Raw genomic sequence first — 19,298 nt, forward strand, 5'->3', positions numbered from 1 at the left:
TCAGATGTCTTCTAAAAATCTGGTAGCTGTTTTCCTTTTTGACATCTGATGGGAGGGTGTTCCACAGGGCAGGCGCCACCACCGAGAAGGCCCTCTGTCTAGTTCCCTGCAACTTGGCTTCTCGCAATGAGGGAACCGCCAGAAGGCCCTCGGAGCTGGACCTCAGTGTCCGGGCAGAACGATGGGGGTGGAGACGCTCCTTCAAGTATACGGGACCAAGGCCGTTTAGGGCTTTAAAGGTCAGCACCAACAACAACAACAACAACAACCCCTAAAACATCAATTTAACATGAATTTTACTCTCTAACGAGACTATTGATCCATAAAATGAAAGCAACCATCAATGCACTGTACTATAAAATAAATAAAACAGTATTGTAGATGATTTTTTTTTAAAAAAAATTGTATTTCAACATTTACAAATCATCATAAGAAACAGAAATCATGAACAAAGGAGATAAAAAAGGTAAACAATAATAATAAGTCAACTAAAAATATAAGGTTCAACAAAATATATACAAATATATGTATATATATATACAAATATATATATATATATATATATATATATACACACACACACACACACACACACACACACACACACACACACACATATATATATATATGGAATAACGACAAATAATAACAAAACATCAAACAAAAAACAAAAACATGTTAATATTGTGTTCCTATTTCCCACCACCACCCATCCCTCCACCCACCGTGCGTGATTTGGTACTTCCAGCCATAATTTGTTCTGCGCCTTTCATGTTCTCACGGTCGATCGTATACCTAATTGTTTGATATGACTCTATTAAGGAACCTTTTGTTGCTGAGCATTCATGTGGCTTCTGCAAGCAAGGGATTTTCCACCTTTGCCATTAGATAATCTCTATATTTCCCCCAATCTTTGTTTCTGGATTCTTCATTAATTCCTTTAACTTCAGCATTTTTTGTTGCTGAGTTATAATATATTAACAATTTGTTCTGCCAGTCCTCTTTGGACAGTATCTTATTACTTTTCCAATTTGAACCAATTAGATTTCTAGCTGCTGTCGCTGCATACATTATGATATTTCTATCTTTTGGGCAAATTTCGTCGTGGAGGATACCTAGGAGGAATAATTCAGGGTTCTTTTTAAAGGAGTACCTGAGTATTTTTTCCATTTCCCTATATATCATATCCCAGAAAGGTTTAATTTCCGTACATCTCCACCATATGTGAATGTAGCTGCCTATCTCCTTTCGGCATCTCCAACACCTCTCATCCACTCCTTTGTACATTTTGGCCAATTTTTGTGGGGTTAGGTGCCATCTATATTGCATCTTGATTAAGTTCTCCTTCAGATCATAACTTGGAGTATAGTTCATATCTCTATTCCATAATTTCTCCCAGCTCTCAATCATGATCGTCTTTCCCGAGTCCTGCCCCCAACGAATCATTGATGTTTTAGTTAATTCTTCTTTTGTTTCCTATTCTAATAATAAGCTATATAAGTTTTTTATGTATTTACTCTTTCCGATTGTTAAAATTTGTTCAAATTTAGAAATTTCCTTATTAAATCCTATTTCTCTATCTTTTTGAAACCTTTTATTTAATTGGAAGTGCTGCAACCAGCTATTTAGAAAATGTTTTAATTCATTATAACTTCTTAATTTTAATTTGCCCTCATCGTCTTGTAATACATCATTGTATGTTGGCCAATTTGTCCCCATATTGCGTTTTTTAACTGCCACCACTTCCAGTGGTGATATCCATCTCGGGGGGTTTTGTTTCTAATATCCCGCTGTGTTTTTTCCATATTCTATAAATGGACTTCCTAATAATGTTGTTAAAGAAATTATTTTGTGGCCTTAAATTCTCTTGAAGTAAGTAAAAGTGCCAACCAAAACCTATTCCGTCCCCTTCTAGATCCAATATATCGTCATTTTTAAGCTCCACCCATTCCTTCATCCAGTGTAGAGCTGTGGCATCGTGATAGATTTCCAGATTGGGCAGATCCAGTCCTCCTCTGCTTCTATGGTCAATTAATACCTTGTATTTTATTCTGGGTTTTCTACCTCCCCATACAAATTTGGTTATATCTTTTTTCCAATCCTTAAAACACTTCATTCCGCCGAGAATAGGTAAGTTTTGGAAATAATAATTCATCTTTGCTAAGATTGATATTTTAACCAAATATATGCATCCCAATAGTGATATTTTTAATTTAGTCCAAGTATTCATTTTTGTTTTAATCTCCTTCCAAATTTTTACATAGTTTTCCTGGAATAAATCAATGCTTTTTGATGTTATTTGTATTCCCAGATATTTTATTTTCTTTTTAATTTGAATACCAGTCAATTCTTGTAATTTTTCCCTTTCCTCTATTTCTAAAAATTTTACCATCATATTTGTTTTATTATCATTTATTTTGAATCCCGCCAGGCGGGATTTTTTTTAAAAAATCTTACCTGCACCGATGATAGTCATTGTTTGTATGGGGGAGCTTTTATCCATTTCCGCAGTCACAAAATCAATCACTCATGAAATGATAAACAAGCCACAGACACAAAAATGAAAAACGCAAAAAAATAGCAAAAGCTAAAGCACCAAATATCACCTCAGAACACTGCAGTCAGAAACAGAAGTCTTTAATTACAATGCGAGGAGGAATTACATTTGCTGCTTAAGGGTGAAAACGGGAGGGAAAACCCTTAATTACTATGAGGGGGGGGGACTTAAATTTGTTGCTTAAGTGTTAAAATGGAGGGGGGAGCCTTAATTACTATGCGGGGGACTCAAATTGCTGCACAACAGTCAAAACGGAAGCTCGGGAGCATGTTTGGCTTCCAGGGCAACGTTTAAAAACCAGAACACCCCCTTCCGGATTTGCAGGGTTCGGGTTCCAAGTTGTTCGGAAACTAAGCTGTTCGAAAACCGAGGTACCACTGTAGACAAATCAGTGTAGGAGAGGTGGCTATGAATCATGGTAGCTAAACAGAACCTCCACATTCAGAGGCAGTCTACCCAGGCCTGTCTTAGCCATAGAGGCTAGTGGCGCAGGGAACCACGGCGCTGGGCACTGGAGGGCGCCAGGGAAGAGGTCCGGGGCCACGGCTTGGTAGGGGGTGTCCGGAGATGCCGGGGCGCCGGTCGCGGCCAGCATAACTCCCACCGAGGCCACTCAGGGCGCCCCGTCACGGTCGTCACCTTCACCGGCTACTCGCCTGTAGCGCTGCATTGACTGCCGGCCAAAGGTCCTGCGCAGGAACTGCAGCATGGTGCGCCTTCGCTCCGGGGGAGGCAAGCGGGACTCCGGCTCCTACCAGCCCTCTGCCGATGCTACTGTGCGGACAGACCTCCCCCAGCCGCGCCGCCAGCCAACGCCCAAGGCAGGCAGGCAGCGGCGGGCTTGCCACCGCTGGTCAGGGTCCCCATCAGCCGCTGCAGCGCACCACCTCCCTTCCTGCCTCAGACGGCGGCTGCACAAAGCCAGAGGGTGCCGGCGACCTGTCACGGCAGGCCCCATCGCTCTCACTCGGCCAAAGGGGGTCGTGCTAACCCCACGGAGCTGCTTCCCTCACCCAGCATCACGTGCCTCTCCTAAGCGACTCAGCTCCTCACGGCCACTGGGTAGCAGCGAGAGCGCTGGCAGCAGCCCCAATGGCACCCTCGGCTCCAGGCTAAATTTGGGGAAGGGAGGGGGCACCATAGGGACCTTTGCACCACGGCGCTGGATGTGGTTAAGATGGGCCTGAGTCTACCCCTGCATACTAGTTGCTGGAAGGGCAGTAGTTGTGAGGGGGTGCAGCCTGCACACCCTGTTTATAAGCATTGCAGGGAGCATCGGCTGGTCATTGTTGGGAGCAGGATGCTTATTTAGTCTATGTTTCATTTTGATCCAGCAGGACGCTCTCCATACATTCTTAACAATATGCTTCTTTATTTCAGGGATCTCAGGGAGCTCAAGGTCCACCTGGGCCTTTGGGAGAAATTGGACATAAGGTAGAGTCTGTAGCCTATCTTGATTTCAGCAAGGCCTTTGACAAGGTGCCCCAGGATATTCTTGTAAAGAAGCTGGTGAAATGCGGGCTAGACAATGCTACCATTCAGTCTTCATTACCATTCAGTGGATTTGTAACTGGCTGGCTGACCGAACCCAAAGGGTGCTCATCAATGGCTCCTCCTCATCCTGGAGAGAAGTGACTAGTGGGGTGCCACAGGGTTCTGTCTTGGGCCAAGTCTTCTTCAACATCTTTATCAATGACTTGGATGAGGGCGTCCTGAGCAAGTCTGCAGATGACATCAAATTGGGAGGGGTGGCTAATACCCCAGAGGACAGGATCACACTTCCAAATGACCTGAACAGATTAGACAACTGGGCCAAAGCAAACAAGATGAATTTGAACAGGGAGAAATGTAAAGTACTCCACTTGGGGGGGGGAGAGGAAAGGCACAAATACAGGATGGGAGACACCTGGCTTGAGAGCAGTACATGTGAAAAGGATCTAGGAATCTTGGTAGACCACAAACTTGACATGAGTCAACAGTGTGATGCAGCAGCTCCAAAAGCCAATGCAATTCTGGGCTGCATCAATAGGAGTATAGCATCTAGATCAAGGGAAGTAATAGTACCACTGTATTCTGCTCTGGTCAGACCTCACCTGGAGTACTTTGTCCAGTTCTGGGCAACACAGTTCGAGAAGGATACTGAGAAGCTGAAACGTGTCCAGAAGAGGGCAACCAAAATGGTCAAAGGCCTGGAAACGATGCCTTATGAGGAACAGCTTAGGGAGCTGGGTATGTTTAGCCTGGAGAAGAGAAGGTGAAGGGCAGATATGATAGCCGTGTTCAAATATATCAAAGGATGCCATATAGAGGAGGGAGAGGGGTCGTTTTCTGCTGCTCCAGAGAAGCGGACATGTAGCAATGGATTCAAACGACAAGAAAGAAGATTCCACCTCAACATTAGGAAGAACTTCCTGACAGTAAGAGCTGTTCGGCAGTGGGATTTGCTGCCAAGGAGTGTGGTGGAGTCTCCTTCTTTGGAGGTCTTTAAGCAGAGGCTTGACAGGCATATGTCAAGAATGCTTTGATGGTGTTTCCTGCTTGGCAGGGGGTTGGACTGGATGGCCCTTGTGGTCTCTTCCAACTCTAGGAATCTATGATTCTAATATACAAGAGACCCCACCGAGGTTAAATCCAGCTTAATTCCAAATTTAAAATCACCAAAATACACCATATAAATTGCCTGACAAGACTTGATATTTTCTCACGTGAACTGCATACAACTGATGGTACAATGCTGGAGGAGGGAAAATTGGATGTGACAATGACAAGGCTCAAAAATGGACATGGCTGGTAGGAAAATGTCAGTTCAAATAGGTTATCTGGGGGTAATCATGGAGTAATTGATAATTGCATTTTCATGGGTTTTCTATTTGTTGACAATGTCCTTTTCCTTTTTTTCTTCCTCTCCACTCTACCAGGGACCTCCTGGCCTGGCAGGGCAACGTGGACTTCCAGGTGAAACAGGCATGAAGGTAAAGGGGGTGGTGGCAGGGGAACACACACCTCTATAAGCGATGTTCGATCAGAGGGGTATTTTTGGCTTTTGTTTCTGCAATGTCTTGGTGTCAAAGAGCGTGCTGGTCAAAAGCACGATCTGCAGAGGAGCAGGGCCGGTGCTAGGGGTTTTTGCGCCCTAGACGAGATCACCTTCTGGCGCCCCCCCCCCCGGCCAATCATATTTCAAACACAGGGGGTGTTCGCCCCCCAGGGGTGCCCCAGGAAGTGCAGAGATCTGGGGAGCCGCGCGGCCCCACCGGCGGCCTCCCCCTCCCTGCACACCGCCAGATGACCGGTGGGGTGCTACCAGCCACCAAGATGTCATGGATGCAGAGGAATAGTGGCAGGAACCAGCAGCGGGACCACCAAGGGAAGAAGGTTCACAGCGCAGCAATTGGTGGCGAGACAATGAGCAGTGGTCATAGGGAGACGACTGGAAAGAGGAGGTGTCAGAAGCAAAGTGGTAGATCAAGCTCTGCCCTCACCCAGGTCATCAGGCTCCAGTAGAATAGATGGAATATGGATCTCTAAAAATATCCTAACGAGAATAGGAAAGGCAGAAATATTACCTAAAACCTTGACAGATCACCACCCGGTAACTTTAAGTATAGAAGAAAAAGAACAAGTAACACACAAAAGATGGAGAATGAATATATTCCTTATGAATAATAATAAAAAATCTTACAGGGGGCCTGTATTAAATTAAATTGTAATGGAGAGGTGGACTTAAAAACAATATGGGATGCTGGGGAGGCAGTGGCAAGGGGATATTTTATCCAACAGAATAAGATTATAGGAATGCTAAAGAAGAAAGGAAAAAGAAATTGATGGAAGAAATAAAAAAGAAGGAGAAATGATTATATAAAACCAATAAAAAAGAAATTAATCAAGAAATTAATATCCTAAGGGGCGAATACGAAAATTTGGTTGATCAGGAGATGGAAAGAGAAATTCAGTTCTGGAAACGTAAAAATTTTGAGTGGGCAACAAACCGGGGAAGATGTTAGCGTGGCAATTAAAGAAAAGAAAAAGTGAAAGATGGATAAATAGATGAAAAATAGAAGGGAGAATGATAGAAAAACCCAAAGAGATAAGAAAAATTTTCGAGAAATTTTACACAAACCTCTACTGAAGGGAAGAGGAAAAGGAAGAAGAAATTTAAAAATGCCTAATGAAACCATAACAGGAATAGAAATAAAAGCGGTAATCAGGGCCAGCCCTACGGCAAGGCTGGCTGGCGCCACCAGGGGGGGTGTTGGGCTGCTGCGCCCGGCGCTGGGAAACGGGGCAGGGGGGCGCCGGAGGGATCTTCGCACCACGGCGCCAGGGGGCCAGATATGCTTAAGACGGTATGCTTAAGAAGGTAATCCAGAAGACTTAAAGCTCTGAAACCCTGAGCACCTTGCAGCCTTGCTTTGTGCAGTTCTCTAACGTAATAATATGCTGTCTTCCAAATTTGCCTCCCCATCCTTCCCTCTTTGCCCCTTTAGGGTGACCTTGGACCTCTTGGGATTCCAGGAGAACAAGGCCTCATTGGCCAGCGGGTAAGTCGAAGTACCATTTCTATGAAGGGGCTACTTGCAGTTCCAACAAAATATGAACCGTAGTGCTGGGCTGAATTGCCCTCCTGTTTTGCAGCCCTGAGCGGTTTGGAGATATCGCGAAATAATATTGGGGGAAACTGGGTATTAAGAGTGCTAACATAAAATCATTGACCCCAGTTTCCCAGTGGCCCTTCCAAGTACAGTGGAACCTCGGTTTACGAACACCTTGGTTTATGAATTTTCAGTTTACGAACGCCGCAGACCCATCTGGGATTAATTCACTTTCCATTACTTTCAATGGGAAAGTTCGCTTCAGTTTATGAACAGACTTCCGGAACCAACTGTGTTCATAAACCGAGGTACCACTGTACGCTTCATGCAGAGTTTATCGAGAAACAAAATACGCAAACCGAAGTTGACTTGACTTGGCTAAAATACACCACCAAGAGATTAAAGATTTTTTCCCAACCTAGCAGGGCCAGCCCGAAGGTACGGGTGGGTGACGCAATGCCACCAGTGGGCACCGTGCTGCTGTGCCCACCAGACAGCCTGGCCACCCTCCCGCTCCCCCTGCTCCTTGCCTCCCGCCCGCCACAGGTTTGAGTCCCGGCCTCAGCCTGGCGGGTCAGGTCATGGGCATGAGGAGGACAAGAGGGCAGGCACTGCGCGGCAGAGCCGCCCCCAGCAGAGGCCTCCGCGCAGGAGGAGGAGGCACAGGCGCCCCGGAGGACAAACAGGCAGCCCGGCCCACCCTCAGCGCCCGGCCCACCCATGCCATGTCCCTCCTCTGCGTCCGCGGTGAGTTGGGGGGGGCGCAGCGGAGGGACCACGGCGCTCGATGTGGTTAAGACGGGCCTGCAACCTAGCATGAAACCCCTGACTAGCAGTATACCGTTGAAAGTATACAGAGGAAAAACAAAAGGTGGCTTTCTTTCACAGAAAAACAAATTCTATGATTCTATGAAATAGTAGAAATTCTTTATTAGTTTAAAATACAAATTCAAACATTCCACAAATAATCAGATCTTAACAAATTACAACAAAGAAAAATACACAGAGAAAAAATACCTCAAAAATCAGATTTGAACCAAAAAAGGGGAAAAAAGGGAAAGGAACAGAAAAAAGAAGAAAAAGAAAAAGATTTTTTTTTTTTTGCAAAACATTAAAACCATTCTTCCAATTATTCCCTCGGTAGCTTATGTTGTTTCTAATTTATCACACCTTTCAGAATATTATAACTGCTTAACATTTCGTACACTATTATTTAAACTAGATTCAGCCTAAGCCTGCTATTAGGGTTTTCGATATTCCATTTTTCAATAAATAATCTTTAAACATCCCCCATTCTTTTCTTGCTTTTTGTCTTCTTTGCCCTCTTATTCTTGCTGACGTTGTTGCCAATTGTAGGTATTCTACCATTAGAGTTTGCAAATCAGTAATGCTCGGTATACTTCCAGATTTCCAATTTCGAGCTACTAGCATCCTAGCTGCTCCTATTCCATACATAAGTAATTTTCTTTTTGTTGTTTTAATTTCCACCGGTATTATATTGGAGCGGTCCCTGTTTATCTACTTGCACTTTGACGTTCTTTCGAACTGCTAGGTTGGCAGGAGGTGGGACCGAGCAGCGGGAGATAGATAGATACTTTATTGTCATTGTACTTTAAATAGTACAACGAAATTGAATGCCCTCCCTTAAAAGCATAACAAAAACACAATTACAGTCATACACATACTGTACATACACATCCCCCTATTCTCTTACACTGTCTTTGTTTAAAGTTGTGGCTTCCAAAGTTTTTACAGTGTTGGAGGAGAAAGTTGCTTATGTTTCCTTTTCCTTTTGTGTTGCATATTAGCTCTGCTTCCCTTCTGAGGCAGGTTGCTATGTATATCTTGAAGGGCTTGGTTTAAGTTTTGCACATTTCACAGTAGCGCGGTAGTCTGCAAGTGTGGGTTAGTGAAGAGCAGTAGTTGGGAGATGGAGGATTGGAGTGGTGTTCAGCTTGTTTCAAAAAAAGTAGGCGCAGTCCTTGTTTCAGAACTTCATCCCTCACTCAAGAGATTCAGTGGTGTTCTGGGTTAAAATGTATGCTGGAGGACAGATTAAAAACCGGGACTCTCTGAAAGAGAAACTTGCGTGCATAGCTGGGTGAAATGGAATCAAAGAAGGTGGAATTTCCTTGTTTCTTTGGTATGTGAGAGTGGGAACAATTGATGAGCTTGGGGGCCTCATATCAGCATGCCGGCCCAATAGCCCCACCCCTGCCTCCTCTCTCTGCGTTGCCCTCACCTCCTTCTTAAGTGGATCGTAATCCATGGAGAGCCTGGTGTCTCAGCTACTCCCGTCGGGATATTGCGCTCACCCTGTGGCGGGGATTCGAACCGCTGACCTTCTGATCGGCAAGCCCTAGGCTCTGTGGTTTAACCCACAGCACCACCTGCCCTTCAACGTGCCCAAAAGGTGCTCAAGTACAGAGCAGTTTGGGCTCTGCACCCCGTAAGCTAGCCTGGTGATGATCTGGGATGTTTGCAAGTGCTGACAACTGTTCTTTGATTCTTTTTTTTTTTTATAAAAAAAAATATTTTTTTTTAATTTTCCAATTAAAACCAATTATATCACATTCAATATTTCAAATTATACACATATATATATCAATCAAACCGAATGTTATGCCAAATCATCTAAATAATTTATTTTTGGGTTCCCATGCTTCAAGAAATTGGGAATTCCTCGCAACTGTCCACTGCCGTCTTATTTCTAAAGTTCAAATCGTCCTCCAAGCTCATAATATTCCAAATCTTCCCCTTACAGTCACCTAGATGTTTTCCACTTTCATCCAATTGTTCCAGCTGCTGAGATAAATGTCAAACGAAGTTTCACAGATGTTCTTTCTCCTGTGTGAGTTAATCAGTCCAGCCTCCCCATAAATCTTCTTAGTGGAGCTCCCTGTTGCGACGGAGTAGCAGCGCCATCTTAAAAGGCTCAAATCACTTTCATTTTCTCTCATAGCCATGAAGATTTACGATTTATTTATCTTTATAGAATTTACAGCTTTTTCAGGCAGGAGACCCAAACATCCAACCATGAACTCTTGGTAAATTAATGGATCTCCTTGCCCTATAGCTGAACTTAGCTTCAGGTCGCTGCTCCAATTTAAAGTGCGTCACAGCTCATAAATCCTCCGAACGCGTCCAGAACTCCTTCCGTCTGACTAGGGGGGGGCTTTTCTCATCGGCAACTTCACATCTTTAAGAAATATGCTCAGTAACAACAGCTATAAAGTTCAACTCACACAGTCTTTTGCTTCTCTTTCACTCCAAACAAGCCAGGACATCGCGTCCGGGAAGATACGAGGCAACAATATGAAGAAAAAATAATGTTCTTTGATTCTTTTGTAGGGCGATCTGGGCCTTGAAGGTGACAGTGGCCCTCTAGGGCCAGATGGGCTAAAGGTAACAGTTTGGTGATTTTTCCTCGAGAAAAGCCTTGCTTAGCTGAATATAAATTTTCCCAAATCTTCTTTCTTTTGAATGAGTCTGAAATCAGGGCCGGCCCTATGGAAAGGCTGGGTGGTGCAGAGTGCCAGGCCGCCGGGCCGCCAGGGGGTGCCGCACGGCGGGTGCTGGGAAATGGGGTGGGGGGCCGCCGGAGGGATCTTTGCACCACGTTGCCAGGGCGCCAGATATGCTTAAGATGGCCATGCCTGAAAGACGACTCCCGCCTTACAAAGTTGAAGCTCCGGAACATATATCTTTTCCCATTGGACTCTATAACCATATGAGCTCGAGTACTTCCATTCCTGGAAAACTCGGCCGAAAAATCCTCCAGCAGTGGGGGAACTGTCATACAGTGGTTCCGCTCCTTCCTCCTGGGCCGTGTTCAGAAAGTGGTGGTGGGGGATGAGTGTTCAGACCCCTGGGCTCTCACTTGTGGGGTGCCTCACGGTTCTGTCCTCTCCCCCATGCTTTTTAACATCTACATGCAGCCGCTGGGAGAGATCATCAGGGGGTTTGGGCTGGGTATTCATCAGTATACGAATGATATACTTTTTAACCCAGGGAAATCTTCTCAAAAGTTGGGGGTCATCTTATACGCCGGGTCATATTTCTTATACGGCGAGTATATCCCAAACTCTATATTTTAACTGGAAAAGTTGGGGGTCATCTTATACGCCCAATTGTCTTATACGCCGGAATATACGGTACCAGACTTTTAGAGGGCATCTGAAGGCAGCCCTGTTTAGGGAAGCTTTTAATCTTTAAGAAATTAATGCATTTTAATATTTCTGTTGGAAGCCCCCCAGAGTGGCTGGGGAAACCCAGCCAGATGGGCGCGGTATAAATAAATTATTGTTATTATTATTATTATTATTATTATTATTATTATTATTATTTGCTGCTCTTCACTGCTGCCATCTCTCATGAACGTCTGAGCCAGACAATCCCTTCTTACAAGATAATCCCTTATTTTAACCTCTTCCTGTGCGCCCCCCCCTCTTGCAGGCTTATTGAATGGTTCCTTTCATGCCCTTAGCTAAATGATCTGGCTACCCTTGCATGGACTTGGCTATAAGCAGGGGGTGGGGAGTCTCTGTGTTGAACTACGCTGGATTTCTGTCGCATTCTTTTTTCCTTGCTGGTGAAACTCAGGGCAACCTGTGAGAATTAACAGAAAATCAACTTACCCATGTCACTCTTCCAGGGTGACAAAGGAGAACCAGGCCTAGAAGGAGGAACAGGAGACAAAGGGCAGGAAGGCGTCAAAGGAAAGGAAGGACCTCCTGGATCCCCTGGGCCCACAGGCGTTCGAGTGAGTTTGCCAAATTCCTTGCTTTTTCTTTGAATATTTTTACTTTGCTGTTTAACCATGCTGGCCCCTTGCCTTATTCCTTTTCCTTCTTTTTCAGGGTGTGTGGTGTGTAGGTGCTGTTTGTACCCTTTCTATTCTCACAATATGCAGGGGTGTACCCAGGATCAAAACGGGGGGGGGGGGCAAACCATGGGGAGCATGCCAGGGGATCGTTGGCTGCGCCCGCTGCTCTCCGGCAACCTCCTCGACTCTCCTCCCAGCGGTGGAGAGGAGGAGCGAGAAGAGGCTCTTTGGCCGCCTCTCTGGCGCTCGTTCGCTCGAGGGCTGCTGGCTGCACGCACGCACGCCTGCCCGCTGATTGGGCGAAGGGGCGCTTCTCCCAGAAACTGGCCCCTCTCCACGGGTGGAAGGGGAGCTGGCGCCCTGTCCCGCTCCAGGTGCGAAGGGCGCTGGAGGCGCCTAGCCAGCGGAGCAGAGCTCCTTTGCGCTCATGGTGGCGGCGAAGCACAGTGTTGAGGGAAACGCGCCTGCCTTCTCTCTGTGAAACTCGCTGGCAAAACTCCCCCCCCCCAATCCGTCGCACGTTTACAAGAGCTCAACCGGCTCCCTCTGAGGATTCCCTTTCCCTTCTGGGCGGCTGTGTCGCCGACGGGATACCTGCCTTCCTCGCTTGGCTGTTGCCTGTTTCATCACTTTATAACCATGTAAATTTTTGCTTCTGGGGGGGCAGCTGCCCCCCCCATCCCATGCTGGGTACACCCATGACAATATGGGTTTGAACGGAGTTTCCATTTTGGGGATTTCACATACCTACCGTGTTTCTCATAAAATAAGGCGTACCTCTAAAATAAGCCAGGGCAGGATTTTCATGCGTTGACAAAATATAAGACATACCCCGAAAATAGGCTGTAGTGCTAGGCGCAGTTCTGGAGGGCGCCAAGGAAGAGGAAGAGGCCTGTCGGGTTGGGGCCCAGAACCGGATGCTGCCACTGCTGCAGCCCCGCCAAAACACCCAGCAACGCCCAGCAGCACGCGCCGCGTGGAGCCCTGAGCCAGCGGGATCCAGCAGCGCCCCCTGCTGAAGCACCGACAAAATGCCCGGCAGCACCATGTGAAGTGCCCTGAGCCAGCAGGACCCAGCAGTGCTCTGTAGCACTTTGAATCCTCCTCCTCCTGCTGCTGCTGTGGCTCGGGGCGCTCTGTGCAGAGCTGCTGGGTGCTTTGTCGGCACTTCAGCTGGGTCCCGCTGGCTCGGGGCTCCACGCGGCATGCGCTACTAGGCGCTTTGTCAGTGCTTCAGCAGCAGCAATAGCCAGTTCCGGGCACTGAGCTGCAGCAGCAAGAGGAGGGTGCTTGCCAGGTTGGCGCCGCACGGAGCGAGACCGCCGGCTGACGCCAGCCAGCAGGACCCTGCTGCTGAAGCGCCAACAAAGTGCCCAGCAGCGCCGTGCAGAGTGCCCTGAGCTTCCAGGAGCCGGAGGGAGGAGGCCTGCCGGGTCGGCGCCTGTCAGCACCACGTGCCCCGAGCTAGCGGGACCCAGAAGCAGCAAAGCCGGCCGCAGGAGGAGGAGGCAAGCACCCAGAACCATACGGTAAAGGTAAAGGTAAAGGGACCCCTGACTTGACCATTAGGTCCAGTCGTGACCGACTCTGGGGTTGCGCACTCATCTCGCATTATTGGCCGAGGGAGCCGGCATATAGCTTCCAGGTCATGTGGCCAGCATGACAAAGCCGCTTCTGGCAAACCAGAGCAGCACACGGAAATGCCATTTACATTCCCACTGTAGCGGTTCCTATTTATCTACTTGCATTTTGACGTGCTTTCGAACTGCTAGGTTGGCAGGAGCTGGGACCAAGCAACGGGAGCTCACCCCGTCACAGGGATTCGAACCACCGACCTTCTGATCAGCAAGCCCTAGGCTCAGTGGTTTAACCACAGCGCCACCTGGGTCCCCCTGTGAACCATACGGTACTTACCGGTAATAATAATATAAAAAGACACCCCCCGAAAAATAAGCCATAGGCTTATTTTCTTGAGTGAAATAAATATAAGACGGTGTCTTATTTTAGGAGAAACACTGTACCAAGGTTCCTAAAGCAATTTGATAACTCTGCATATTTTCTTATGTACCAGGGTGGAGGGTGGGACACTAAGGTAACCCTCCAGGCTCCCTTCTGTCAGCAATAAGCTGTCCCGGGGGCCAGTGGCTAAACTGGCCCAACAGGCCAAATATGCGATTGCTCTCCCAAATGTGAACAACAGCACACACAAGTCAGTAAAAAAGGCTAAACTGCTTTATTTACATATAAACTGGGAACTCTACATTATGGCTCCCTCTCTCTAGCATCACAGGCAGTAAAGAGAGAGAACGAAGGAACAACAGTTCCACTTAGGAAGACAGAAAGACAAACATCCTGTCTACGTCACATCCACTCTGTGGAAACAAAACAAATACAGTCATATGATACACAATAAACCTATGGCTGCAGACGGGGGGGGGATGAATATACCAACAACCTCCCCCAATTTATGCCCTGTGCTGCAGTTCACCTTTGGAACTGCCTGCAACCAGATTGGCATTGGGCCATACCATTTTGCACTTCTGATGAGTCATGGTGTCATAGCACTTTGATGATCACGAAATTGCACAGTTGGCTTTGGACGTGGTCCAGCTTTCTTTTCCAAGGAAAATGGTCTTTACCCATACAGCCTTTGGGCAAGGTTTTCTGTCTCTTGAGGACAAACCCTGTACCCATACCTGCCAAGTCCTGGACTGCGGAATCCGGGACCGGCAGCCGCATGACACGGGAAGTTGCATATTCTGCTCTAGTCAGACCTCACCTGGAATACTGTTTCCAGTTCTGGGCACCACAGTTCAAGAAGGACACTGACAAGCTGGAACATGTCCAGAGGAGGGCAACCAAAATGGTCAAAGGCCTGGAGAAGATGTCTTATGAAGAATGGCTTAGGGAGCTGGGTATGTTTAGCCTGGAGAAGAGAAGGTTAAGGGGTGATATGATAGCCATGTTCAAATATATCAAAGGATGTCATATAGAGGAGGGAGAAAGGTTGTTTTCTGCTGCTCCAGAGAAGCGGACACGGAGCAACGGATTCAAACTACAAGAAAGAAGATTCCACCTCAACATTAGGAAGAACTTCCTGACAGTAAGAGCTGTTCAGCAGTGGAATTTGCTGCCAAGGAGTGTGGTGGAGTCTCCTTCTTTGGAGGTCTTTAAGTGGAGGCTTGGCAAGCATATGTCAGGAATGCTTTGATGGTGTTTCCTGCTTGGCAGGGGGTTGGACTGGATGGCCCTTGTGGTCTCTTCCATCTCTATGATTCTATGATTCTATGATTCTAGCAAATTGGCCAGGTAGGTGGTGGGTTCAAAGAGGGCTGCACAGTCATTAGGGCAAATTTTGAAGGATGCTCACTGTTTTGGTTCCCATATTGTTTCAGGAACCGCGAATTAGGTCAGCTTGCTTTTAAATGCCAACAGAATAAATTTTCTCCCTTCTCCCTCACCATCAGACATAAATGGCCCTTCCGTGCCTTCAGCTACTGTCTCTTTTCTCTCCCTCAGACCCTGCATAAAAATCTCACTGCTTAATCAGGATGGGGGAAGAGTGCATATGAAATGTGGTTCTGATAAGTCTGAAACATTGATGTCTTGAAGCGGCTGCCTCTAATAATCCCACTAATTTCCTGAATACTTTCAGTCTGTTTCTCTGTGTGAATGTTTATTAATGGGAAGATCTCGTATAAAAAGCTGCAGAACAGGAGGAAATGGCAGTGCTGGAGTCTCTCTCTCTCCTATCTCATCTTTGTTTATGTGAACCAGCTGCAACACAAAAGTCATATGCACAAGGTTACAAGGACAGCTCCTGTCTGGGGTTTTTTCCCTAGCTGGGGATGTATATCCTGAATTTTTGTATCCTAGCATATTCCAAAGTACATTATTGTAAAAACTGGATTCTGCAATATGCAATTAATTATGCAAGATCAGCAAGCAAATAAAGATATGTTTGCAATCATCATCTTTTGCTTCTTAACATTGTTGTTGTTGTTTCATCGTTTAGCTGTGTCTGACTCTTCGTGACCCCCTGGACCAGAGCACGCCAGCACGCCAGGCACTCCTGTCTTGCACTGCCTCCCGCAGTTTGGGCAAACTCATGTTCATAGCTTCAAGAACACTGTCCAACCATCTCGTCCTCTGTCGTCTCCTTCTCCTTGTGCCCTCCATCTTTCCCAACATCAGGGTCTTTTCCAGGGAGTCTTCTCTTCTCATGAGGTGGCCAAAGTCTTGGAGCCTCAGCTTCAGGATCTGTCCTTCCAGTGAGCACTCGGGGCTGATTTCCTTCAGAATGGATAGGTTTGATCTTCTTGCAGTCCATGGGACTCTCAAGAGTCTCCTCCAGCACCAGAATTCAAAAGCATCAATTCTTCGGCCCTTCTTGATGGTCCAGCTCTCACTACTGGGAAAGCCATAGCTTGAACTAGATGGACCTTTGTCAGCAAGGTGATGTCTTTGCTTTCTAAGATGCTGTCTAAGTTTGTCATTGCTTTTCTCCCAAGAAGCAACGTCTTTTAATTTCATGACTGCTGTCGCCATCCTCAGTGATCATGGAGCCCAAAAAAGTAAAATCTCTTCCGCTTCTATTTGCCAGGAGGTGATGGGACCAGTGGCCATGATCTTAGTTTTTTTGATGTTGAGCTTCAGACCATCTTTTGCACTCTCCTCTTTCACCCTCATTCAAAGGTTCTTTAATTCCTCCTCACTTTCTGCCATCAAGGTTGTGTCATCAGCATATCTGAGGTTGTTGATATTTCTTCCGGCAATCTTCATTCCGGTTTGGGATTCATCCAGTCCAGCCTTTCACATGATGAATTCTGCATATAAGTTAAATAAGCAGGGAGACAATATACAACCTTGTCATACTCCTTTCCCAATTTTGAACCAATCAGTTGTTCCGTATCCAGTTCTAACTGTAGCTTCTTGTCCCACATAGAGATTTCTCAGGAGACAGATGAGGTGATCAGGCACTCCCATTTCTTTATGAATTTGCCATAGTTTGCTGTGGTCTGCACAGTCAAAGGCTTTTGCATAGTCAATGAAGCAGAAGTAGATGTTTTTCTGGAATTCTCTAGCTTTCTCCCTAATCCAGCGCATGTTTGCTATTTGGTCTTTCGTTCCTCTGCCCCTTTCAAATCCAGCTTGCACTTCTGGGAGTTCTCGGTCCACATACTGCTTAAGCCTGCCTTGTAGAATTTTAAGCATAACCTTGCTAGCGTGTGAAATGAGTGCAATTGTGTGGTAGTTGGAGCATTCTTTGGCACTGCCCTTCTTTGCGATTGGGATGTAGACTGATCTTCTCCAATCCTCTGGCTGCTGCTGAGTTTTCCAAACTTGCTGGCATATTCAGCGTAGCACCTTAACAGCATCATCTTTTAAAAATTTAAAAATAGTTCAGCTGGAATATCATCTAAGGCGCATTTGACTTCACTCTCCAGGATGTTTGGCTCAAGGTCAGCAATCACACTACCTGGGGTGTACGAGACCTCCATATCTTTCTGGTATAATTCCTCTGTGTATTCTTGCCACCTCTTCTTGATGTCTTCTGCTTCTGTTAGGTCCTTTTCACTTTTGTCCTTTATTATGGTAATCTTTGTACGAAATGTTTCTTTCATATCTCCAATTTTCTTGGACAGATCTCTCTTCTCTGTAGATATGATAGTCATTCGAACTGAATTTGCCCATTCCCATCCATTTTAGTTCACTGATGCCCAGGATGTCAATATTTATTCTTGCCATCTCATTTTTGACCACCTCCAGCTTACCATTGTACATGGATCTTACATTCCAGGTTCCTATGCAATATTTTTCTTTACAGCATTGGACTTTTCTTTCGCTTCCAGGCCGCTTCGTCAGCTCTGAATCTACTTGTATTTGTCTTCCGCTCTTCCTCAGTTGGACGCCTTCTGACCTGAGGGGCTCATCTTCCAGTGTCATCACTTCTACCTGCCTGTTGTCTTTGTCCATGGAGTTTTCTTGGCAGGGATACTGGAGTGGCTTGCCAGTTCCTTCTCCAGGTGGATCACGTTTAGTCAAAACTCTCCACTATGACCTGTTCATCTTGGGTGGCCCTGCATAGCATAGTTTATAGTTTCTCCGAGTTATTCAAGCCCCTTCGCCACGACAAGGCAGTGATCCGTGAAAGGGAGTGATCTCTTCTTAACATGTTGTTGTTGTTGTTGTTTAGTCGTTTAGTCGCGTCCGACTCTTCGTGACCCCATGGACCAGAGCACGCCAGGCACTCCTGTCTTCCACTGCCTACCGCAGTTTGGTCAAACTCATGTTCGTAGCTTCGAGAACACTGTCCAACCATCTCGTCCTCTGTCGTCCCCTTCTCCTTGTGCCCTCCATCTTTCCCAACATCAGGGTCTTTTCCAAGGAGTCTTCTCTTCTCCTGAGGTGGCCAAAGTCCTGATGTCAGCTTTATGTCCATTGATCCTTTGGCATAGGGTTTGGCCTGTTTGTCCAATATAGAGAGCTGAAGGGCACCATTGGCATTTGATGGCATACACAATGTTAGAAGATGAGCAATTCAATAGTCCTGAGATGGTATGTTGGCTGTTGTTGGGGCCAGTGATGGTATTGTCTGGGTGTATGTGGCAGCAAAGTTGGCATCTGGGTTTATTGCAGGCTCTGGTACCAGTGTCCATGTTACGTCTGGTGGTTGTATTATTGTGGGTGAGGAGTTGTTTAAGATTGGGTGGCTGTCTGTAGGCAAGGAAAGGTCTTCCTCCCAGAGCTTGAGAAAGGGAGCTGTCATTGTCCAGGAGAGGCTGTAGATCTTTGATGATGTGCTGCACTGTTTTAGCTTGGGAGCTGGATGTGATTACTAGTGGTGCTCTGTGATTTTCTTTTTTGGTATTTGACAGAGAAGCCAGTAGGAGAACACTTCAATCTCCCAGGACATTCTATACAAGATCTCAAAGAAAAAAAATCAGAAACAGACTGGAAAGAGAAGTTGCTGAATTGCAACTCATTGCAACCAAACTTAAAACCATGGAGAGACCTGGTCTGAATAAGAACATTGGATTCTTATCTCATCATACATGATCAAGCTTTCTTCGGCCATCTCACCCCTTTCCCTGCAAGACCAATTGCAGTCATTAACAGTCATTAACAGTTGTCAACAAGTTTACCACTCCTATCAGCCAGTCGCCCATTCCCACCCCCCTTCTGAGTAATACCCCTCCCCACCCTCTGACTATACATAAGGGTCTGGTGATTTCTGTTTCAGTGTATCTGAAGAAGTGTGCATGCGCACAAAAGCTCCTATGTTGCTACCAAGGAGTGTGGTGGAGTCTCCTTCTTTGGAGGT

At 46.2% G+C, this 19,298-nt stretch overlaps 1 protein-coding gene across 2 annotated transcripts in view; it reads left to right on the forward strand.

Annotated features, from left to right (window-relative positions):
* LOC118084239 (collagen alpha-1(XXVII) chain) overlaps positions 1-19,298 on the forward strand; it is a 267,599-nt gene that overhangs the window by 184,452 nt on the left and 63,849 nt on the right. For both annotated transcript variants that reach the window (XM_060270658.1, XM_060270659.1), the window contains exons 33-37: positions 3,938-3,991; positions 5,476-5,529; positions 7,045-7,098; positions 10,501-10,554; positions 11,804-11,911. In XM_060270658.1, coding sequence (XP_060126641.1) covers positions 3,938-3,991; positions 5,476-5,529; positions 7,045-7,098; positions 10,501-10,554; positions 11,804-11,911 — 324 coding nt within the window. The remainder of the gene's footprint in view (positions 1-3,937; positions 3,992-5,475; positions 5,530-7,044; positions 7,099-10,500; positions 10,555-11,803; positions 11,912-19,298) is intronic.

The sequence above is a fragment of the Zootoca vivipara genome, chromosome Z, assembly GCF_963506605.1.
Source record: "Zootoca vivipara chromosome Z, rZooViv1.1, whole genome shotgun sequence".
Taxonomy (NCBI): Eukaryota; Metazoa; Chordata; class Lepidosauria; order Squamata; family Lacertidae; genus Zootoca; species Zootoca vivipara.